Source organism: Odontesthes bonariensis, chromosome 1, assembly GCF_027942865.1.
Source record: "Odontesthes bonariensis isolate fOdoBon6 chromosome 1, fOdoBon6.hap1, whole genome shotgun sequence".
In the NCBI taxonomy this organism is placed as follows: Eukaryota; Metazoa; Chordata; class Actinopteri; order Atheriniformes; family Atherinopsidae; genus Odontesthes; species Odontesthes bonariensis.
This window is the reverse complement of record NC_134506.1, coordinates 15,710,298-15,733,115: the sequence shown is the minus strand read 5'-3', so window position 1 is coordinate 15,733,115 and position 22,818 is coordinate 15,710,298. Positions and strand designations below refer to the sequence as shown.

General features: G+C 43.4%; 1 protein-coding gene across 1 annotated transcript; it reads left to right on the top strand.

Moving 5' to 3' along the window:
- The first annotated feature begins 5,244 nt into the window (after positions 1-5,244).
- Positions 5,245-21,812, top strand: LOC142384379 (gastrin-releasing peptide receptor-like). The gene is made up of 4 exons (XM_075470576.1): positions 5,245-5,615; positions 17,708-18,059; positions 18,529-18,642; positions 20,823-21,812. Exons 1-4 carry the CDS (start codon positions 5,245-5,247, stop codon positions 21,102-21,104), a joined length of 1,119 nt encoding a protein of 372 aa, XP_075326691.1. The 3' UTR covers positions 21,105-21,812.
- The last annotated feature ends 1,006 nt before the right edge of the window (positions 21,813-22,818 follow it).

Sequence of the window (22,818 nt, the reverse complement as noted above, 5' to 3'; positions counted from 1 at the left end):
TACTTTTTTTTTATTTTGAGATCTCATTTATTTTTATTTTTTTCATTTATGTAATTGAGTATACTGAGATTTAACATATTTGCTCAGCGATATTTCTTTGCAAATTCTGATAAATTGAGTTACCATATTTCTTGTGGTGTGAATCATTACAGAAAGGATCAAAGGATTTCAAGTATTCTACTGCTTCATTTTAATGCCTGTCTCCTCTTGGAGCTTAGATTATAGATATACCTGCAGGATTGGTGAAACACACACCAGGTGGGTTACACTTGTATGTCATCCCCCAGTATTGACCAAATACCTCCCTCCATCTTTCCTCTGAAATATGGTCTGTACACCTTCTTTGACCCTTGGCACCACATGGCTCCTTCATTGGTGGACGTGATTCTCCTGTCCTCCCTTCCACCTCAGGCTGTGGTCCTGGCTGTGGCCCTCGAATTTCGAGTGTCAAAGTCAGATATAGATATTTTGTCACATAACAATGGATGCCTTGAATATCATGAAAATGATAATAACTAATGCAGTTACTGCTTCTCTGCAGTTGGTATATGTGAGACTTCATTTTGCAACCCTAGAGATTGCCACTTGATTTTAACATGGCAACTGCTATTACCTCTCTGTTCTGAAGCAGTCCTACAAAAACTGATTTTTTTCTTTTTGCCATTACAATAAAGGGCATCAGTTTCTTCTCTTTGTGTGTCATCACATGTTGGGTAACTGGGAAGTATAAACACTCAGCCTTAACAGTCAAGGTTGCAGGATGTAAGGATTTTATCCTAACACCAACCTTTTTTTAAATCTAAGTGGTTGACTGTTTGTCATAGAATTTTGAGTAGTTTTGTGTGAATTCATTAGAAGTTCAGTATGGCATTTTATGGCACATCACAAAGCAGAGAAGGGAGTGCAACAAAAGATAAGTGAGCAGCTGTATTTTTGCCATGTAAAATTGGGCATTTGTCTGATCACACCGGAAGTGTCACAACTTATTTTGCTTGATATTTACATGTGATTTTATGCCTGGAGATGAACCTTTTCCTTGTAAAATGATGAATTTCCTTTATCATATTTTCACAAAGCTATACTAATCATATTAAGGATGATGCTAATAATAATAATAATAAATTTTAACCCCTGCACACAAGTGAAAAGGCCTCCTTTTCCATTGCTCATTCTTTCTTTCTTATACACACCATATCAAATTGAATCTCTTGCTCTCTTGGCTTTTCTATCTCACCTCCACAGAATGACTGCAGACCCCACTACACCTTTCATTTGCTATCTCTTACAATTACAGCATCTAAAATTTCCTGGCAGCTCTTGAAAAACCATGGCCATAGATATGGATTAGAGATGTTCGCTCCCTGTGTGGCATATTACACCGTGCTGGATTACAGGTCATTGTTGTCTCTGTGTTTTTTACCCTGTGTAATCTTTATCAAATGAATGTTTCAATGCACCTGCAGGAGGTACTTTGTGGATTATTTTTCTACTTGACCACCAGCTGATGGACCAATACTTGTTCCTCATCTCTTATACCTGTGGAGCTCCATTATTCTGCAGGAACTGAAGGTCTCGATGGATACATCACCGTTTACAGGCAGAAATTTGTCAGTTACAGAGCTGGAAGACATTTCAGGTGGTAAATTCGAGTCGGGCTACAAAAAAACAACATATTCCATCCTTCACAGGAGAATATGGGACTTTTTTTCCTGGTTAATGCAATCACCTTTGGACCACAGGGGTCATACTTTCAAACAACAGACTCTTAAGTAAGTACAGATACTGAGTACACAGCAGGTTTAAGAGACTTAAGATGACAATCTGCACTGGATGAGGCAGAAGGCTGAAATTAAACTTGCAAATATCTAACACATTTTTATGTAATTACCGATATTAAGTTTAATATCACCTCATATAATAGTGGAATAAACATTATCCCCTTCCCGCATTAATGTCACCTTTAGAAGTCATTCAAATGACTTTGATTATACATTAATTTGCCATCTAGTGCCATTTTCTGCTCAAAATCAAAATTTTCCCTAAATTACTGTGAAATGCACAGACTGTATTTCAAGGGCCAGTGTGTAGTTTAGGCTGACGTCACGTTTTAGTAACGCTTCGGCTCGCTTGGAACCAGGGCTGAGGTTATACGAAAAATCTACCCGGTTGCAGGTACTGTGTGCTGGTGGAAACACGCAATAGCGCCCCGAGCCGAAGCGAGCTAGTGGAAAAGCGCCATTAGACACTCTCTCAGTGACATTACAAGTGAAGCCGGTTGCATATCAATGACTGGCAACATGCACATCATGACTGCAAACAACCCTGACAGAAAAGGGATGGAATAGATTTGAAATGTATACACAAAACTGTTGCCCCAAAAAACGCTATTTCAATTTTTTTTAATTTATGTGAATACATAAAAAAATTAATCTAAAAGAAAATGTCATTACTTGCGATTAAACAATACTTTGTTGTTCCTGTAAAATGACATAAAACCCATTTCTATGCGACGATCAGGTAATTCAGTATTTAATATATTTAATCTTAAAGCAATACAATGTAACTCAAAAAGTCCACTATGGAGCTCCCCCTACAGGCTTGGAGGTAATGTACGGTTACACTGTCGTAAATACAACACCCTTTTGCTTTCACGTTTGTTGACGAACCGACGAGGAGTCAGAAGGTGCAAGCTATGTCGACCGAGAAGGTAAGAGTAATCAAATGTACCTGTGAGTGTGAGAGGGGTCTATTTGTTTTTGCGGTAGGTGTGCCAGAAAGCAAGTTGAAGTACTTCCGCTCAGCTCCCGGGCCGGTCCAGCAAAGTTACATAGCGCAGTTTTTCCAACTCAGACCCCCGAAGGGCATAGGAGACAGGCCAATCGTAATATTAAAACTCATTCTAGCCGCACAATTTTTTTCAAGCTGTTATATTAAGGTAGAAATGTTACATAGTATTGCTTTAAAGGTGGGGTATGAGATCTTGGAAAAACGTTTCCTGCAAGCTATATTTTTGAAAATACACAACCTTGCCTCTCCCTTCAGCCCACCCCTCGAAACCACGCCTTCAAAACACATGAACGAGTCACAAGTCTGTGAACGCGCAGGGGGGAGGGGTGAGGGGGGCTGACGGTTGATTGGCATGTCAGAATCCAATAGAAAGAAGTAACTCTCAGACATTTTTTTCCAAACATTCTATTTTAGTGGGTGCAATGGGGTCGTGAGGAGGTTTTCAGACAATATGATAAAAAATGTTCCAGAAAACATCTCATACCCCACCTTTAAATGATCGTAAATGCACTTTGAAATAACTGAAAAATACTAGTGTCTCTGCTTCTAGCATTTTACTCTTATATGGTAAAAGTCTTTACATTGTCCCTTTAACATTCATAACTTTGCGATTGTGATTCACCCCGACCAAAACCCCAGTGCAAAAAGAAGACGGAGATTGATCAATATAGTGGAGCATTAAGGGGCTAAAGAGCCAGATATATACCCCAGCAAATAAAGTAGAGGACAGAGGTTAATGTGTTAACGTGTTTCAGTTTCTCCTAACTGCCACAAAAAAGTTGTTGCAGGTTTAGGACTTTTCAGTGGACAATTGAAGAGAGGAATTGTTTTTCTCTTTTGATTCAATAGTTTTTCACCACAACCGGATCTATTTTTAAAATGTTATGTTCTTGTTGTTGTTTCCGTTTGTCTTTAAAGGGACACTATGTAATTTCTTCCCCCATCTAGTGGCGCAATTTTATTTTGCAAAGTTGAATGAATTTGCTCTCTAGCGCCTCACGTTTTCAAATGTGCGCTGCAACTTCTTGAACTACGGCAAGCGGAATATGTCAAGATTCAAGAAGCTATAGCTTCAGACTCAAGGTCCATACAAACAAAAAGAAATCAAGACACTCAGTACAAAGGATTATATAACACACATACAACAACACTATGAATACAGATGACAGATAACATGTCAGATAACATAACATCTCCTTTGGTGTGCAAGCAATGCAATTAGTCATATTCCGGGAGTTACCGGAAGTGACGTCGACGCAGCGTTAGCATTAGCCTGCGTTAGCAATAGGAGCATTAGCAGCGGTAAATAAACTCCCGGTAAACTTACAAACTTTCTAATGCCTCGTTTTGTGAGTTAAGAGCCTATGTGTACTACGGCAGAAGTTTGGTAACAATCAATGCATTATTAGTGGGATCATTTACGAGATAAAATCTATTTAGCATTTTTTTTTTTTTTAACTTTATTAGTAAATCAACAAAATAACAGTTTACAAATGTGAGCATAACGCCAAAAAGAAGATATCCAGGGGGAGCATAGGAATAATAATAAAAAGAAGAAGATGATGCACTTACAAAAAGAACGCTAATGAACACAAAGACATATGTGCCAAGGAATAAAATCTATTTAGCATTAGCGGCTGTAATAAGCCATTTGGCGGAAATGACGTCACAATGACGTCATTTCTGCTTGTAGGCCTGGTGGGGAAATCGCGATTCGAAGTGCTTTATGTCCCTCTCGGCACTTCGTCATTTTTCATAGACCGGAAGGACATGGCAGCCTCCATAGAGCTTACCTGCTCTATGTAGATACAGACAAGTTATTCTTCACTCAGGAGGATAAGTGAGATTTTTGACAGAGATCATTTTACACCAATGAGGACTAACTTATGAATGAATATGTTGATTTGAGCTAATAAATGACTTAATTTATTACATAGTGTCCCTTTAATAAGCTGATCTGATACAAGTGTTGAATTTCATAGGAAGATAGTTGAACTCCAAGACTTAATCATCTCACATTGGATTAGAAATACTGTAGCAATTTCGTATATATCTTTCCTTTAGACAGTAGCCTATCTCTGTCACCTCGCATGAGTGGGAACATTTTTGTTTTAGATGTATTAACTATAAGATGTCTTTGAAATTTTATTTTTGTTCAAGACATATCAGCCACATCTTTTAATTTGCATACTGTGCTGTCTGTCTTGTCATTTTAATCCTCAGCCGATAGCAAAGTCAGGTTTTAAGCAGTAGTGAAATCACATTGCTGTTGTCCGTCTAAAAATAGAATGAGTGCACTTGGTGGCAGAAAAGTACACCTCTAAAGTTGGACAGCGAACTTTTACCAGTTATTATGACTTTTTTTCTGATATTTCTGATAGGGCCCACCTGAACAGTCTGATTATTTTCAAAAATAGCAACTGTCTTGACCTGCTGGATGATTTGACTGTGGGAGAGATGGAGCATCTGTACCACAACGCGTCGCGCAGCGTCATTGCTCTCCACAGCTCTGCACGGACGATGTGGTACGCCGGCGTGGCCATTGCTACTGTTTACGGGGCTATCGGTGTGTTGGGGCTAATTGGCAACATCACTCTCATCAAAACGTTTTGCTCTGCCAAATCAGTCCGCAATGTGCCGAATCTGTTCATGTCGAGTCTTGCGCTCGGGGATGTTTTGTTGCTGCTGACCTGCGCTCCAGTGGATGCCAGCCGTTACCTGTCAGAGGAGTGGCTGTTCGGCAGAGTGGGCTGTAAAATCATCCCTTTCATTCAACTCACCTCGGTTGGGGTATCTGTGTTCACACTCACAGCTCTTTCAGTAGACAGGTAGGCTACTGCTTTTGATGTAAAAAAAGAAAGAAACAAACAAAAAAAAAAACATTAAGCACGGAGAAACTTGGGGTATGGCGCATGGCAAGGAAATTATCCAAATGTAACCTATTTTACAATGAAATTGCCCTTGGCCATATGTACAAGCTTTGTGTTCAAATACATATTTCACAACGTTTTGATCTGCAGAATACTATTAGTAATACTTTCTGTTCAGGGTAGTTACCAAGAAAAAAAGAACTGAGAGCTTCAGAATTGATTGATAATTCTTCGCTGCGCAGTTATTGATATCAACCTGTTGCTGTCTGATTACATCTAAAGAAGCTTTGTAGTTGATTAAGAAAATACTTAGCCTATTGGCAAAGTCGAAGACAAAAACATGTTTAGAAGCCTCGGTTATTTGTGGAAAAGCTGAAGCGTAACGCCACGTCTGTGTGTGTGAACGTGCTTTAAACTGAGTATATCTCTACTCTGCGGTTTTAGTCACTTTGTGCGTGTGGCTTGAGCATGTGAACACTGGAGCAGTTTCTAGTTGTCCAGCCCAGAGAGCACCTTTCAGATGTTGCAAAGGATCATTTGTATGTTCATTTTTAATTTGGTGCTAGAAACACATTTCAGGAAAGTTGAGATGGGCAACAAAATAGGTGAAAAGTTGCGCAATGCTTACAGAAAGAATAACTGGTGCAAGGAACCTCTCATAAACCTAATTCCCTATATGACTGATAACACGACTGAGCATAAAAATAACAGCCCAGAAAGGCTGAGCGTTTCACAGCACCTGGATAAATGCCACACGTTTCCTTTGTTTCCTTTAAGAAGCTATAAAATCCCCATACGGCGGAAGACTGCGGTCAAGTGAGCAGACGTTCGTCTTTCCCTGATTTAAAGTGTTGAATTCAGGTTGAATTTCTCTAAAATGATACAGTGAATATGCTTGATACAGAGTGAGTGAACAGTCAGGATGGTCCTGAGTTCAAGTGTACACGCCTTTGTCAGAAATTATGGATGAAAAGGATTTTACAATAGAGTAAATAGTGCAATTAATGCCTTTTTCACTTCAAAATAATGAACTTTGAGGCTGAATTTCTCCAAAAAATACAGTGAATGTGCTTGATACTGAGTGAGTGAACAGTCAGGATGTTCCTGAGTTCAAGTGTATCAACCTATGTCAGAAATTATGGATGAAAAGGATTTTGCAGTAAAGTAAATATTGCAAATAATGCCTTTTTCACTTCAAAATAATGAACTTTGAGGCTGAATTTCTCCAAAATGATACAGTGAATGTGCTTGATACTGAGTGAGTGAACAGTCAGGATGTTCCTGAGTTCAAGTGTATCAACCTATGTCAGAAATTGTGGATGAAAAGGATTTTGCAGTAAAGTAAATATTGCAAATAATGCCTTTTTCACTTCAAAATAATGAACTTTGAGTCTGAATTTCTCCAAAATGACAGTGAATGAGCTTGATACTGAGTGAGTGAACAGTCAGGATGTTCCTGAGTTCAAGTGTATCAACCTTTGTCAGAAATTATGGATCAAAAGGATTTTACAGTTGAGTAAAATATTTGCACGCTCCGTATCATGGACGTCCTGCATTTGCCATAAATTCTGTAATACGGGCGCACTTTAAATCAGGAAAAGACGAACGTCTGCTCACTTGACCGCAGTGGCGGAAGGGGTGTCGTGTTTAATTAAGTAGCCTAATGCTGCGTGTACACCAAGAGCACCTACGATCTGTTTCGACCTCACTCTGACCGTCACTACGGTCTTAAAAAAGGAATGATCACCTTCGTTCTGCCTATCACCGAAACCATATGTCAAAAACGTCACGCCCGTGACCTCCGGAAGCAGAACGACCTGCGTTAACAAATAGCAGGGATTGCTCCCGGTTCAGTCTCTCACCTTGATCGCCTCAAAACCGGACCAGGTAAGAAGCAGATATTTTTTGCAAAGGCTACACAGTCACAGAATTCACTACCCGAGGGTAACAGGTGCCTTGTGTCCCTGTGAATTGGACTGTGCAGTTAAGCTAATATCACGTTGCCGTGAGCCTGCTTTAATTGCGTTCGCGCTCTGTTGCAGATCACCGTAGCGCTTCACTTGTTTTGTTATTTATTGTTTGTTATACGTTGCGTGCCCTATACCGCTGTTCGCAGCCGTGGGGTTAGTGTGCGCCTGCTAGGTGCGTTCGCGCACTGGTGCGGGCCGCCAGAGGAAGATTATTAAGTGCTGTTGGTTACCACTAAGTGAGCCTTCTTAACGCGTTTGCATACGTACGGGCCACCCTAGCGCTACACTTGCATATATTTTGTATTGCCGGTAGCATATTGTTTTCTAAGGTAGTGTGTTGTTTAAGTTTCACATTACTCTACCGCTGTTGTAACTGGTTGTAGTAAGCCAGTAGGTGAATGCGTGCACTGTCGCGGGTAAGCAAGTGCATTTGGGCATTTTTTGTTGTTTAAAAAAAAACAAAAAAAACACTCAGTTCTGCACCTGCATATTTGTTTGTTCTGTGTGTTACTTTGGCCACTGGAATTTTTCAGGTAAGTAGCCAGATAAGGTAAGGATTATTGTTATAAATAAATGAGTGTTGTTCAGGTAAGTACAGATTGGTGCTTACTGATTATTGTTTACTGTTTCAGTGGTGACATAAATAAATAAATTAATTAATTAAGTGGTTTATCAAACAGCACCCTATAGCCGCTGTTCGCAGCCGTTGGGTTGAGTGTGTGCCGGTTAGGTGCGTTCGCGCGCTGTTGCCGGCCACCAGCTTTTTTCCTGCAACTCGCCATAATGGCCTCGCACCACTGCAGAGTCTGCATGGTTGCGATGAGCACCGCAGACGGGCACAGGGAGTGCCCTACTTGCCTTGGGGCCGCCCACGTGTTGGAGGACGTGGACAACCCCTGCAGTGCAGCAGTTGACCTGCTTAGGGGGGAACGACTTCGCCGTGCCAACCTGGTGTCTGGTCACATGCATGAAGGCAGGGCGGAAGGGCGACGCTCACCCCATCGGTCGGCCCGAAAACATGGGCATAAGCGTACGCGCAAATGCTCAAGGGACCGGCAGCGTGAGTCCCCCCATAGGTCTGACCAGGAAGGGGCCTCCAGAGCTGCGAAGCGCCCTGTTCCAGCTGAGGCAGCAGAGGGCGGCAGTGCGGGGTTAGCCCATATCCTCTCAGCTCTTCAGGGGCTATCAAGGAGGATGGACAGGCTAGAAGGCCATCAAGGCCCGCCATCCCTACCGCCATCCCTACCGCCGGGCCAGGAGGGTCCCCCCTTACGCAGGCCTGAGAGCCATGGTGAGGAGGAGGACTGGGCCGATACAGACGTGCTGTCCCTCCACGCGTCACAGACCTCTGACGCCACAGGTGGAGGCAGCCGTGGTGGTGAACTACACACTGGCTCTAGAGGTGAGCCCACAGTCGTGGGGGAGATACCGGTAAGCCATCTGCTGTCAAGGGTATTGTGTGCCTCTAAAATTCTAGGCCTTCAGCCCCCCACACCAGACCCAGCCCCTTATGGGGGTGTTTGGGAGGGTGTATCTCACGCTAGCCCCCCACCTTCTATTCCCGTGGCGGAGGACTACACCAAGATGCTGAGGACCGCTTGGGGTAAGACCTTGCAGCGGCCCCAGTTTAACCCAGGCTGCCGTCAGTTGGCAATGGCTGTATACCCTGCTGAAACAGGGCTGGGAGACATGCCACCAGTGGAGGCGTCAGTTGCCTCTTGGACGTCACTTGGGCCTGCGCGGGCATCCCCTAATCCACGTTGCCCGCGTAAGGAGTGTGCAAAGACAGACCGCCTGGTCAGTAGGTCTTTTAACGCTTCGGCACGAGCAGCCCGTATGGGCAATGCCCTTGCTATGACGCTGGCGGCTCTGCGTAAGACGCTAGACCCGGCAGACGGAGATGCCATGGCCCTGGTGGAGGCTGCGCTATCTGCTCACTCCCAGCTCACACGGGATGTAGGAGACTCGATGGCCTCGGCAGTGTTGTGCCGTCGTCAGGTGTGGCTTGCGCAAACCTGTCTGCCAGAGGCTATTAAAGCAGAGCTGATTAACCTCCCTGTGGCACCTGGGTGTGTTTTTCATCCAGGATCCCAGGAGGTGCTGGACCGTGCCGAACGTGCCGCAGCATCAAGGGAGGCTGTCCAACGGGTAGGCGTTAAAGCAGCTCCCGGCGTCTACAGAGCAGCAGGGGGTAGGTTCAGGCAACGGCAGCCCGGCCGGCCTCCTCAGGCTAGTATCGCTCAGGGCCAGCGCTTTCAGGCAGTTACCCAGGGGCCAGCCCCACATCCCCAGTTCAGGGGGAGGCGGGGAGCAAAACCAAACAGGGGCAGAAACACAGGCCGGGGCGGTGGCCCGGCGTAGCAGTCAGGGGCTGCCCATCGGATGCCCTTCCCAGCTGTCTCGGATCTCCTGGGAGGGGATTGTGCCAGACCCTTGGGTCGTGACAATGGTTGCCCACGGGTACCGGCTACAATTTCGACGGCGGCCCCCAGTTTTTTCAGGGGTCAGAATAACAGCTGTAAGAGACCCAATTTTAAAGTCCGTACTCGACAACGAGGTTCGAGAACTACTTTTAAAAGGGGCTATCTCGGAGGTACCACCCAGCGCACAGCGAGCTGGGTTTTATTCCAAATATTTTATTGTGCCCAAAAAGGACGGCGGTCATCGGCCTGTCCTCGACCTCAGGCCCCTAAATCAATACCTCAAGGTGCTGCCATTCAAAATGGTTCACACCGCAGTGGTAATACGATCAATCCAGCAGGGGGAGTGGTTTACGTCTCTGGACCTGAAGGACGCATATTTTCATGTCCCAATCTGCCCAGAACACAGGCCATACCTCCGTTTCGCCTTTCGAGGCAGGGCGTTCCAGTTTCAGGTCCTTCCTTTCGGCCTCTCCCTGGCCCCAAGAGTTTTCAGTCGTGTGGTGTCCGCTGCACTAGCCCCCCTCCAGGCACAGGGTTTGAAGATACTACCGTACTTAGACGATTGGCTCGTTTGCGCCCATTCTCAAGAGCAAGTGGTGCGCGACACGGAGACACTGCTGGCCCACATCCAGTTCCTGGGCTTCGTGGTAAATTGGAAGAAATCCAATTTGCGGCCCCGCCAACAGGCAGAATTCCTGGGTATCCTCCTAGATTCAGCCCACATGAAAGCGTCTCTCACTGGCCGGAGAGTAGACAGCCTAATAGAGGCCCTGAAGTGCTTTCGGCTCGGCGGACTAGTTACCGCCCACAGAGTCCAAAGGTTGCTGGGCTTGATGGCTGCGGCAGCCGTCGTGGTTCCTCTTGGCCTGCTGAGGTCACGTCCCTTCCAATGCTGGTTCAATGCGTTCCGACTCCACCCGAGAGACGACAGGAAGGTCAGGCTGCGTGTTTCTCGGGCTTGCATCCGAGCCCTGCGTCCTTGGAGGAGCAGGGAGTTCCTGCTCAGTGGCGTCCCCCTGGGGGGTCATCCTCACAGGAGACAGGTCATCTCGACAGATGCATCCCTAACGGGCTGGGGGGCTGTCTGGGAAGGACGTTCAGTGTGGGGCATTTGGCAACCTCCATGGACGTCGGAACATATCAATGTTCTCGAACTGAAGGCCATTCACCTTGCGCTACAGCGGTTCCTGCCAACATTGCAGCACAGCCATGTTCTGGTGAGATCGGACAACACCTCTGCGGTGTATCACGTCAACCACCAGGGGGGGACAAAGTCCCAGAAATGCCTCCAAGTGGCGGAGGAGCTCCTAACATGGGCATGGCCACGACTGGCGTCACTGAGGGCTGTGCACGTCCCGGGCGTGGAGAACGGCGCGGCCGACATGCTCTCCAGGACTGGTCCACTCCCGGGAGAATGGAGACTGCACACAGATGTGGTCAACCAGATCTGGATGCGGTACAGGGTTGCGCAAGTGGACCTGTTTGCGTCAGCAGAAACGACCCACTGCCCGGAGTGGTACTCCCTCTGGGGGCAGGGGGGCAGTTTGGGCCTGGATGCTCTATCGAAAGAGTGGCCAATAGGCTTACTGTACGCTTTTCCTCCACTCCCTCTCATCCCTCAGGTTCTACAGAGGATCAAGGAGGGCCAACACACAGTCCTGCTGGTTGCCCCACGTTGGCCAGCGAGACCCTGGTTCTCGGACCTGCTCCAGTTACTGCAGGGTCAGCCATGGCGGTTGCCAAGCAGAGCAGATCTGCTGTCACAAGCAGACGGGAAGGTCTGGCATCCGAACCCAGCCGCCCTGCGCCTTTGGGTTTGGCCGTTGCAGAGCCGGTCGCTGATCGCTTAGGTGAGTCTGTACAGGAGACACTCAACAACGCCAGGGCCCCATCTACTCGAGCCAGTTATGCGCTCAGATGGAGAATTTTTTCTGACTGGTGCCGTAGTATGGATATTGAGCCAGCAGCAACTTGCCCTGTGCCTCATGTGTTACGCTTCTTGCAGTCCCAACTGGATCAAGGCAAGGCGGTTAGTACGGTGAAAGTCTATGCTTCAGCCATTTCCGCTTTCCACCAGGGGGCGAACAACGGGCCTCTCGGAAGGCATCCTTTGGTTGGCCAGTTCTTGAAAGGGGCGCGCCGGTTACGTCCAGTTCGTACCCTACGGGCTCCAGGCTGGGACCTTCCGATGGTTTTAACTTCACTCACGGAGGCTCCGTACGAGCCCATTTCGGATTCCGATCCACGCTCTTTGTCTCTCAAGACTGCTTTCCTTCTGGCTCTCTGCTCAGCAAGACGAGTCGGGGAACTGTGTGCCCTCTCTGTCAGTGACGACTGCCTCAGATGGAGGGAAGGCGGCACTGGTGTGTCACTGTGGCCAAATCCAGCCTTTTTACCAAAGGTTATTAACAGGCAGTCCATCAACCATGTTCTGGAGGTGGATCAGTTTCAGCCTGCCTCTGCCTCACAGGCAGAGCAGGAGAAGTTACTCACCTTGTGCCCAGTGAGATCCTTGAGGGCTTATCTGGCCCTTACACAGCCACTGAGGAGAGCACACTCCCAACTGTTTGTCTGCTATGGGGCAGCAAAAAGGGGGTTGCCTCTTTCAAAGCAAAGGCTGTCCCATTGGCTAGTAGAGGTTATTTCCCATGCCTATAAGGCACGGGGGATGCAAGCCCCTCCTGGTATGAGAGCTCATTCTACCAGAAGTATGGCAACGTCCTGGGCTGCCCTCAGGGGAGTACCAGCAGACGATATCTGTGCAGCGGCCTCATGGTCTACGCCATGCACTTTTACTAGGTTTTATAGGGTGGATGTAACTCGCCCAGCTTCGGTCGGCGACGCCGCCCTCATGTCCGTGACCGAGCGAGGTTTTAATAATTAGCTTTTATGTCCTTCGCGACCATTTTGGTATTTGTCATCCCTTTTTAAGACCGTAGTGACCGTCACTATCTTTTGTCGCTCAGAACAGCCTGAGGCGCTCAAGGTAGGAGACTGAACCGGGAGCAATCCCTGCTATTTGTTAACGCAGGTCGTTCTTCTTCCGGAGGTCACGGGCGTGACGTTTTTGACATATGGTTTCGGTGATAGGCAGAACGAAGGTGATCATTCCTTTTTTAAGACCGTAGTGACGGTCATCCCTCGGTCTCACAGATCCGTAGTTACATTCGTAACTCACGTTACCTGAGCGCCGGAAATCATTATTTCTCTATGGAGGGTGAGCTAACTGGGCGACCAGAGCGGATTCGCCAGTGGCGAAGAGAACTGAGCTACCAGAGCGGATTCCAGCGATTAAACTCAAGCTAACATTGTGGTAATGAGCTTTGACTCGGTTCAGCGAAAACCAATGACAATCCACAGATTGTAGGGGTCCGACAATCCAGGGTAGTGATGGGATTTTCGGCTCTTTTTCGAGATGCGGCTCTAATGGCTCTTCTTACTGTGGAGAGCCGGCTCTTTCGGCTCCCAAACGGCTCCCCATATATATTTTATACATTAGTAATTCATTAATAGCTTAAACCTAATTTTATTACATTTTGTTTCATTATTGACATTGTTAAGCACTTATGATGAGTAAATATGCTACATAACAATGCTTTATAAATAAAAGTTTTATTATAACCAATTAAATTATCACAAAATAGCACCACTTCCACAAAAATAACTTAAAATAAATTAAACAGTTATAAATACAAACAGGCTTGACACAGGACAGCAGAGGAAAGGAAAAAAGTGGACACACTTTTTTTCAGTGTTTCCGTCACCTTATTAATTGAAAGCTGTGTGTGATTGGTCAGATGTGTGGAGCACAGGCTGGACATGTGGGCAGTGGAGACCGAGGAAAAAAAAACTCCGTCTAACACTGGCAGCAGCAGAGCAAAACGCCAAGGAGATGGAGAGGGGAGAGACAGTGAGGCACCGAAGGACAAAAAAAACTATGTGGGGAAAAAACTGGCACTTGCAGAGCACAAGTGCAACGACAGGGAGGCGGCGAGACGGCGAGATACTGAAAGAAAAAAAAAAAACGGCTCCCAAATAGGATCCCACAATGGCTCCCATTGTGGAGCCGGTTCCTGTCGTTCACTTCAAAGAGCCGGCTCTTAGAGCCGGATCGTTCGCGACCGACACATCACTAATCCACGGGGTTCGCGGAAACAGACGTGTAAACTTTGTTTCCTATCCAAACAATAGTCGTTTAATCCTGAGACTGTTGCAATTACCGTGTCGAGTGCTTCAATACAATAGTGTAGTAACCCCACGCATACCCTTCTCACTGCAATTAAGTTTTATTTCGGATTTATTTCGGATTTTATTTCGAATTTAGTTTATTTTCACAGCTGCCTCTGCTATTCCTGCTCTTCTCAGGTGTACCTAATGTAGTTTTACATCATTTGTAACGTGATGTATATCTTGTATAACAAATTGTAAATAACAACACGTTTATTCGTGTCCCTGCCCTCTTTTTCCTCCTTTGTTTATTTCCGCGGGGGTGCTGCACAGCCGCGGGGCCTTTAAAAATTGAACATTCTAAATGTGACGTCACGAGCTACCAAAGCTACCAAAGCAAATTCTCAAGTGAAGCTTCTCCAGCGACCTACGCTACGTAGGTCGCTCTTGGTGTACACGCAGCATAACACTTCCGTTCATGCTTCGTGACACAAATTTAAGACCGACCGATGGCAACTACTTCCGTTCTTCATCGCATTCAGTCAATGACTCACTTTAGTACAGTTAATCCAGAATCTGTTTGGAGAGTGAAGACTGAAATACCTTATTCTTACAAGTTGACTGCGACCTTTACCTGCCATGACCACAAGAGGTCGCATTTCTACAAACGCAATTTTAGACGGTTTTAGCCTGTATGAAAAATGATATATGGCGACAGACTGGGGCGGTAAAGAGAAAAATAAGGTTTTCCAGAGCTGACAGTAACAACCCTTGATGGTGCTATTCAGCCTACAGGCAGTCTCTAAAAATCCATAGCACACCAGAAAAGATATTTAATCGCATCCACCATCTGTGTTACACAGCCACTGCTGGACCTGAAAATGATATGAATACTTGTGATGTGCTATAGTGGCAAGAGTGACACTTGATATGAACTTAGGCAAATTACTTTGGTCGCTGTAATGCACAATGAGTCATGCAAATACCAAATCCAGTCTCACAGCAAAATGTAATATAATAACATTATAACATCACGGCAGTGTTGCATCAAGGTTTGTGGTTGTTGGCCCAGAAGCCTTTTAAACTTCTTTCAAACTGCAGTATCCTTCTGTTGAAAAAAAACATTAATTTGTCTATTATGTGAGGAGACATTATTGGTATATGCTAGTGACTACATTTTACAATATTTAGAGATTTGGTCTCTATTCATATTCAACAGAAACATTGAAAGAGACAACTGGAAGGATGAGTTGGGATGTCATAGTTTTATTCCTTTGAATCATTTTGAGAAAACATTTATTCTTTCGTTCTCCCTGTGTATGCGTGGGTTCTCTCCGGGTACTCCGGCTTTCTTCCACTGTCCAAAAACATGTGAGCGTGTGTGCCGTTGTTTGTCTCTGTGTGGCCCTGTGATGGACTGGCGACCTGTCCAGGGAGTACCCCGCCTCTCGCCCGATGACCGCTGGGATAGGCTCCAGCCCTCCCATGACCAGACTGACAGATTAAGCGGGTATAGAAAATGGATGGATGGATAGCATTTATTCTTTCTCAAAACAAATTTAGCTGTTCATGTTTTCAGTCTTCACTGTTGCCCATAGTTAAATAGTCTGACTGACTCATTCATTTTAAAGTCTGGAAGGAATTAAGATAAGAAACTTCATGTAATGTTTCTTGGGTTAGCTGAGTTATATTTTTTTTTATCAAACTATAGAAGAGAACCTTAAAGCAGATCCTATTACGCTTAAAAAGCTATTTCTGTGCTTGTATTTTACCTACATCTGACCATTGTTGTAATGCAGTAACTATTCAGAAATGAGTAACCATTGTCCGTGTTTCACCTGTAGACTAAGATACATCTGAATTTTCAACATTATTTTTCATTTTGCATGTAACTTATAGGCGTGTCCCAGAAAACTTCTCAGTTTGTTAAAAAAGGGGAAAAATACATCTAAATGCTCATAATTTTATCAGTCACTCAGTCATTCTGGCTGTCTCAAAGGTGTGAACCCTTTTAGTTATTAGCAATCAGTAATAGGGGAAGAGGAGTGCTCAGTGGGCAATGAACCTCATGCTACCTCCACAATGTTCAATGGTGTGTGTATATATGTGTGTGATAGAGAATAAAAAGCACTGTGTAGCCTACAAGGCTGTGCAGACTAAGCGGTGCTGTATGAGTCTGTGTGTGTGAATGTTGCGTGTAGTGTAACAGCACTATGAGTGGTCATCAAGACTAGAAAAGCTCTACATAAATGTAGTCCATTAACCATAAATGTAGTCCATTAACCATTTAATTCTGGTTGCATGCTTCCACAAGCTTGAAGGTGAGAGCACATCTAATGAATGAGATTTGGCATTAGAGCTGATGATTTTGGCCATATTTGAGCTTTTTTTTTGGTAATCATTTAATTCCATTTGCACAGTTAGATATTTGCTCCACAGCAGGATATTTGAGTAAATTTATAAATTAGTTTGAGTTTGAGAAACTCTAGGGTTTTCATGGCCTGTGTGGTGTTGCCTGGATACCAGTAGAAACTGGATATTAGTATATAAAGTCTATTTTTAGAGCTTTCGGCATTGCTACACTGTGTCTCCCTGTTACTGTGCTGAGGCTGGAACCCATCCAGCTGTCATTAAGTAAGGGGCAGGGTACACCCTGGACTGGTCATCACAGGGCTAACATTGAGACAAATGAGACAAACAATCATGCATGCCTACTAAATTCCACTTATACCAAATAACGTAACGTGGGTTCCCTCGCTTGCATGGAGAAAACAGGCAAACTCAACACAGAGAGCACCGGCAAAGATTTGGACTCTAGTCATAATTAGAGTTGTGTTTTAAAATGGTGTCAAAGTTCTTCTGAAATTTTACAAAGGAAATATGCACTGCTTATACAGATAAGTGAAAAAAGTGGAGAACTGAAAATGGAAAAAGTTAATTAATCCATTGTATGCTGTTAGGTTCCCTCTTCCTGGCAAAGTTTTCCATGTAGATGGTCCTAGATAAGATGAGATACATCATCTCTTCAGCATTGTTTCTTGGCCTCAACTTTTTTTTTTTTCCATGTCCAGGGACTTGATTTAGGTGAAAATAAAGATTAACTGTATTATGACTTGGTATATTTGTCTGGTTCTCAAACGAAATGAGGCAGCGCAACAGAGTGATTTGATGTTCTGTGGTCCCAAAATCTGCTGCAGTAGTCATTTGGAATAATTGTAATGCAGGTGGAATACAAAGGTGGAGGCTGGGGCAGTGGAGTGGACAAGGAAAAAAAAGACTTGATAGCTTGACTTGTCTCTGCTCCTTTCACTGGGATTAACTCTGTTCATGATTTTATCATCACTCAGTGCATCAATATTCATAAAACCGTGTCACTTATATTCTGAATTGCTGAATGACTTTACAGAACATTTTTTTTGTTTCAAGCCTGATATTAAATGTATTTGGCAAGTGGTTTTCTGTTTTATCTATCTATGTATTTGTCTATCAGGTACAGGGCCATTGTGAAACCTCTTGACCTCCAAACCTCCACCAGCACTACCAGTATTGTCTTGCGAGCAGCATTTATCTGGGTCCTCTCCCTGACCTTGGCCATCCCCGAGGCTGTGTACTCTGACCTCCACACCTTCAACATCACCTCCACAAATGAGAGCTTCGTCACCTGCGCTCCTTATCCCCATGGAGGGAAACTGCACCCTCAGATCCACTCCATGGCCTCCTTCCTCATTTTTTACATCATCCCCCTGCTGGTGATATCCATGTACTACACCTTTATTGCCCGCAGCCTGATGAGGAGCGCCTCTAACCTTCCTGTGGAGGGCAACATGCATGCAAGACGACAGGCCAGTGATCAAACTGCAACTCTACATTGACCCAGTTGGAATATGCAATAAAATGAGTCTTCTTATCACAGTTTATAGCCTTTGAAAAAGCCTTAACATGTTTCATTTACTTAAATTTGCAATATTTAGCATAAATCTATCTGTCCATCCATCCATCCATCCATCCATCCATCCATTCATCCATCCATCCATCCAGTCATCCATCCATTAATTTTCTATAGCTTACCTGGATCTTTTGTGCAAGTCCAAACAGTTTCCTATTCTTTGCCACCTCTTTAAAGTCATCTGGTCACCTAATTAAGCTTTTACTCTGCGACTATGGGCGACACCCTTGTCCTCTTGTTCTTTTGATCTTTACCAATAGGTCGTAGTAAAAAAATGTTTTCTTTCTTTTTTCCTTTCTTTTACAGTTTTTGTCATTTCTTTTAATTCAACAACATCATATTGAAATTGTTTTCTGTGCCAACAGGTTGAATCAAGAAAACGCTTGGCCAAGACAGTTCTGGTGTTTGTTGGTCTTTTTGCAGTATGCTGGCTTCCAAGTCACATCATCTACTTGTACCGCTCCTATCACTATTCCCAGGTAGACAAAGAGCACTTGCTTATATTTTCAAACCATTTTAAGTCCTGATGCAACACATGGGTATTGCATTTGCCATGGATAGAGGGTGCCTCAGGTCTGAATACGTTAAGGGATGGATAACCAGAACCCCTTTTCACCTGAGTGAAACACTTCTTTTAGTTTTATTTCACAAAAATATTCTATATCAACATGAGCAGCTGCTTCTCTATGTTTTTTTTTCTACTGCCACTGATGTTGTAGGACAAATGTAAGATGCAAAATGTGTAGATATATGAATGAGTTTCGCCTGTATATACGCATACTGAAGAATACCTTTCTTTTCTTTTGCATTTTACACACATTTTTTCAGTTTGAAGGACTTAGCATTAATGTTTGTTTTAATGCCAAAGGGATTCAGTACATTTTTTACATAGTAAGGAATTAACAAAAAAAAATTATTCAAAAGCAAAGAGTTACCAAACTAATAAAATGTGAAAGAAAGTGAAAAAATATTGTGACTCTTTCCTAAGCATTTTGCTTGAGAACCAAACATTTAGAGGTCCCATGTCATGTTTTCTGGCTTATCTGCAGTGTAAAAATGATTTATTATCACTGTAAATGTCACCCAAAGCTGAAAAAAAGAGAGATGCGCATGTTTTACTATTTCTAACCAGAAGGAACTTGTTTTATCCAGTAGTTTCAAATTCATGCTCGAAAGACTTTTTTTTAAACACCCTTTTTACTCACACCTTCCAGTTTAGGGGCTCCTTTCATGGTCACATTCTCCAAGCAGTGCGTACCCATTGGAGTTAGAACATGCCAGTTATGCACTGTGAGCATTTATGAAGTTGTCATGCCATAATGAACAAGTGATCCACTGTTGCTTTTCAGAATATGGTACTTTGTCATTGTTTCAGAGATGTTGTCAATAAAATGTTGTTTCGGTCGTGAGGGCAAGTTGACCCTTTTCAGCTTCCCTGAAGATCCAGCAATCTTAGCTCAGTGGATGTTGTTGTTTTTCCTGGCCAGCAATACAGTTAGGAAAAGGTTTAAATTTGTCCACTACATTTCAGGAGCGACAATTTCATAAAGAAGAACCAGTACGATTCTGGCTTTGTAGGGAGACTGAAGCCATATGTTGAGGCTGTTCCAAAGCTCGAGTCTGACCTGCAATTTAAATGTATACACAAGACAACTGAATATATTCATTTGTCAGAAGCACAGAGTTACTCACTCAAGAAGCTGCAAAATGACTGAGCATATTTACCGAACAGAGAAGTCCTGCTGTAAACGTCGCTGTGTCGGTTTGTCATGCTGCTCTTTCTGAGATTTGGTATCTGATTCTGGCTCAAATACATACTGTAATCCTCTCCTCTTCCTCCTTTGGCAATCCTCCAATAAGAAGACAGTTTAGCCAGATCATCTCATCTCAGGAGATTGCTCTCTCTTTTTCTGGACTAATTACAAACTATTTGAAATTATGAAATGTGCAAAGCTGATCTGGATATACCCAACTTTAAGAATTAAATGACTGGAAATGATCATGCAATGTCTGCTTTAACATTTTGTTACACTAACTGCTACATATACCCATAATGCATTCTATCTTATGTTAAGCCACAACAAACAGATAACAACCAGCTGGTAAATAGAAAACTTTATAACGTTAGGTTGCTTTCTGAGGGGTAAATTATTGCTGACACCTGTCATCTCGATAGCCAGTGAGGCTGTCAGGGAGGCTGGTGGTGCCTTGCTGCAAGCAAAGAAAAATTTAAATTATTAAATTCAGTCCATTTTGTTAAAGTAACCAATATTTAAAACCAAAGTTTTGAAATGTATATTCATGCCTGAAATATCTTAAAACTACATTATGTGACAGATGGTAGAAAGCTCTTTATTAATAGCAGAAATAAACATGGCTAAGGTGCATGGTCCCTACAGAGGTAACCACCAACATTCACTCCTGTTGGATGAATATTCATGTTGCTAAATGCTGCAAAATGCAGCTGGATTTGCGCAAGTAAAGCAAGGGAAAACTTGACTTTGCATTTGGTCAGAACATACCATAAGAAGCCTGTTGACAAAAAAATAAATGGATTGCTCATATTGTGGAAATAAGATTGTTTCCACAATATGACTCAGAGAACTTTAATTTGTTTGGATGGGAACACACACACTTCTTTATCTGTCTTGTCTGACAGGTGGACACGTCGATGGCTCACTTTGTATGCAGTGTTGTGGCTCGGATTCTGGCTTTCACCAACTCCTGTATCAACCCCTTTGCCCTTTACCTGCTGAGCAACACCTTCAAGAAGAAGTTCAACCAGCAGTTGTGTTGTTGCTGTCGTCTGATCCTCACACACTCCCCACAGAGCCCGACGCATTATAACACACGCGTGACTTCCATCCACAGCACGCATCACTCCATGGCAAGTCTGACCATGATTAACGGCAGACAGGTCTATCAGGAGGACCTCATGTAAATGTGTCTGTGAGAAGTCATGCACTGTTTGTGTGCAATCCTCTTGTGTTTTCAGTTTTTCAGGGACACAAACAAGCCACACAGAATGTTAAGACTTCAGAAAAAAAATATATAGCCATTGTGGTGATGCTGTTGGGTATTGAATTAGTCTCAATTTGTAGTGGCGTTGTGCAAAAGCTGTGCTATTTGTAAGTGTTAAGAAAACAACCTCTATGCTGCATTGCTGCCTTTGATTAGATTTCTATGCTATGCTACCATTTTAATATAAGAACTTTTAACAAACTTTAGATTAGATGGCCTAAATGCCTGACTTACTAATGCTTGACTTTTTGGTAATCTTGTAATTAACACGAGCGATAACTTACTCAATGCTTAAGATAACCAATAGGTCGTGGAATATAAATGGCATGCAGGGCTGGTGGGTATCACCAGAGTGGCAGCACTCTAAACATATCCTCTTACCTGGAGGGCATTCCACAAAGATTCAGCTTGGGAGCAAAAAGAACTGTCTCTATTATCCTCCTGAGACTTTCTGATTTACAAATTAAGCACTAAGAGTACGAGTAATATAAAAGCATAAAGGTGCTGAACAAATTAATCTAAACATGCCTGCTTTGAGGTTAAGAATTGTGTTTTATGCTTATACTGGCATTCTCCATGAACACTGGGGTTAAACATATATAAATGATTACATATGAATATTTTTGTCTATCTATCTATCTATCTATCTATCTATCTATCTATCTCTCTCTCTCTCTCTCTCTCTATATATATATATATATACTGTATATGTACTGCTAAAGGTTCTTTCTGCGTTCCGTTGCTTTATGTACTTAATATTTCTGAATATCAGATGCTGTGATAACTGTGAAACTTGAAGTGTACCTTGAGAGATGTATTTTAAATGTTGCCTGTCCCCTGGTTCAGCGGCATTGTGGAAACAGTGAAATTGTCACCAAATGTAACTTTCTCGTCAGTACAAATAAATTCCTTCTCGTTTCATGCCTATTTCACATAGTACCATGAGATCTAGTTTTCTGATTCAATGCTTACTAAGCTGCATCTTATTTGTACACAATTTGAAAAATGAATCATCAATAAAAATGCAAATAGAAGAAATTACATTTGTAACTTACCATTAGATTATGCAGTGTGTGATTTAGTTTTGTCGCTCTGTGGTTTTGCAGTTTACATGTATCCTGCAAAGATATTAAATTGTCACAAGGTTTCATCTGTTTTTATATGCAGCAGCTTCAAAAATCAATAAAGAGACGTCTTACTGTGCACTTGGATTCATATTCAATCTTATTGTGAACAGAGAATGTGGGTGCTCTTGTTAGTATTTAGTTATCCTCTGTGCATAGTTTCTGCACTGTTGTGTTCATCTGGCATGATTATTCTTCACTGCCACATGCTAGATTTAAGGTGACCATGTCACACTGTAATTCCCTTATTTGGTATTTCACAGACTTTCTTGAATACTTACATTTTCCATGTCTGAAGTTTGGGTATAGAAACTGATCCCTATTTGAGACACAATTTGGTAAAACAGCCCGATGAACAGTGGTTGCTGCACACATACAGTCCTTTGCCAAATTTTCCTGTAACATTGCCTTAAAGCATTATGTTCATCCACTGGACTCTCATTATTCTCTGAGGCTGGGGTTGATTTAAATAGATGTTGCTCAGTACAACTGACAACGGAACATTTCTGT

What these genes read in the sequence shown, in the direction of transcription:
- LOC142384379 (XM_075470576.1), top strand. Translation starts at nt 5,245, where the DNA reads ATGGAGCATCTGTACCACAACGCGTCGCGCAGCGTCATTGCTCTCCAC. An exon ending in ACAGCTCTTTCAGTAGACAG is followed by an intron (nt 5,616 to 17,707) that starts GTAGGCTACTGC and finishes TTTGTCTATCAG; the next exon opens with GTACAGGGCCATTGTGAAAC. An exon ending in ACATGCATGCAAGACGACAG is followed by an intron (nt 18,060 to 18,528) that starts GCCAGTGATCAA and finishes CTGTGCCAACAG; the next exon opens with GTTGAATCAAGAAAACGCTT.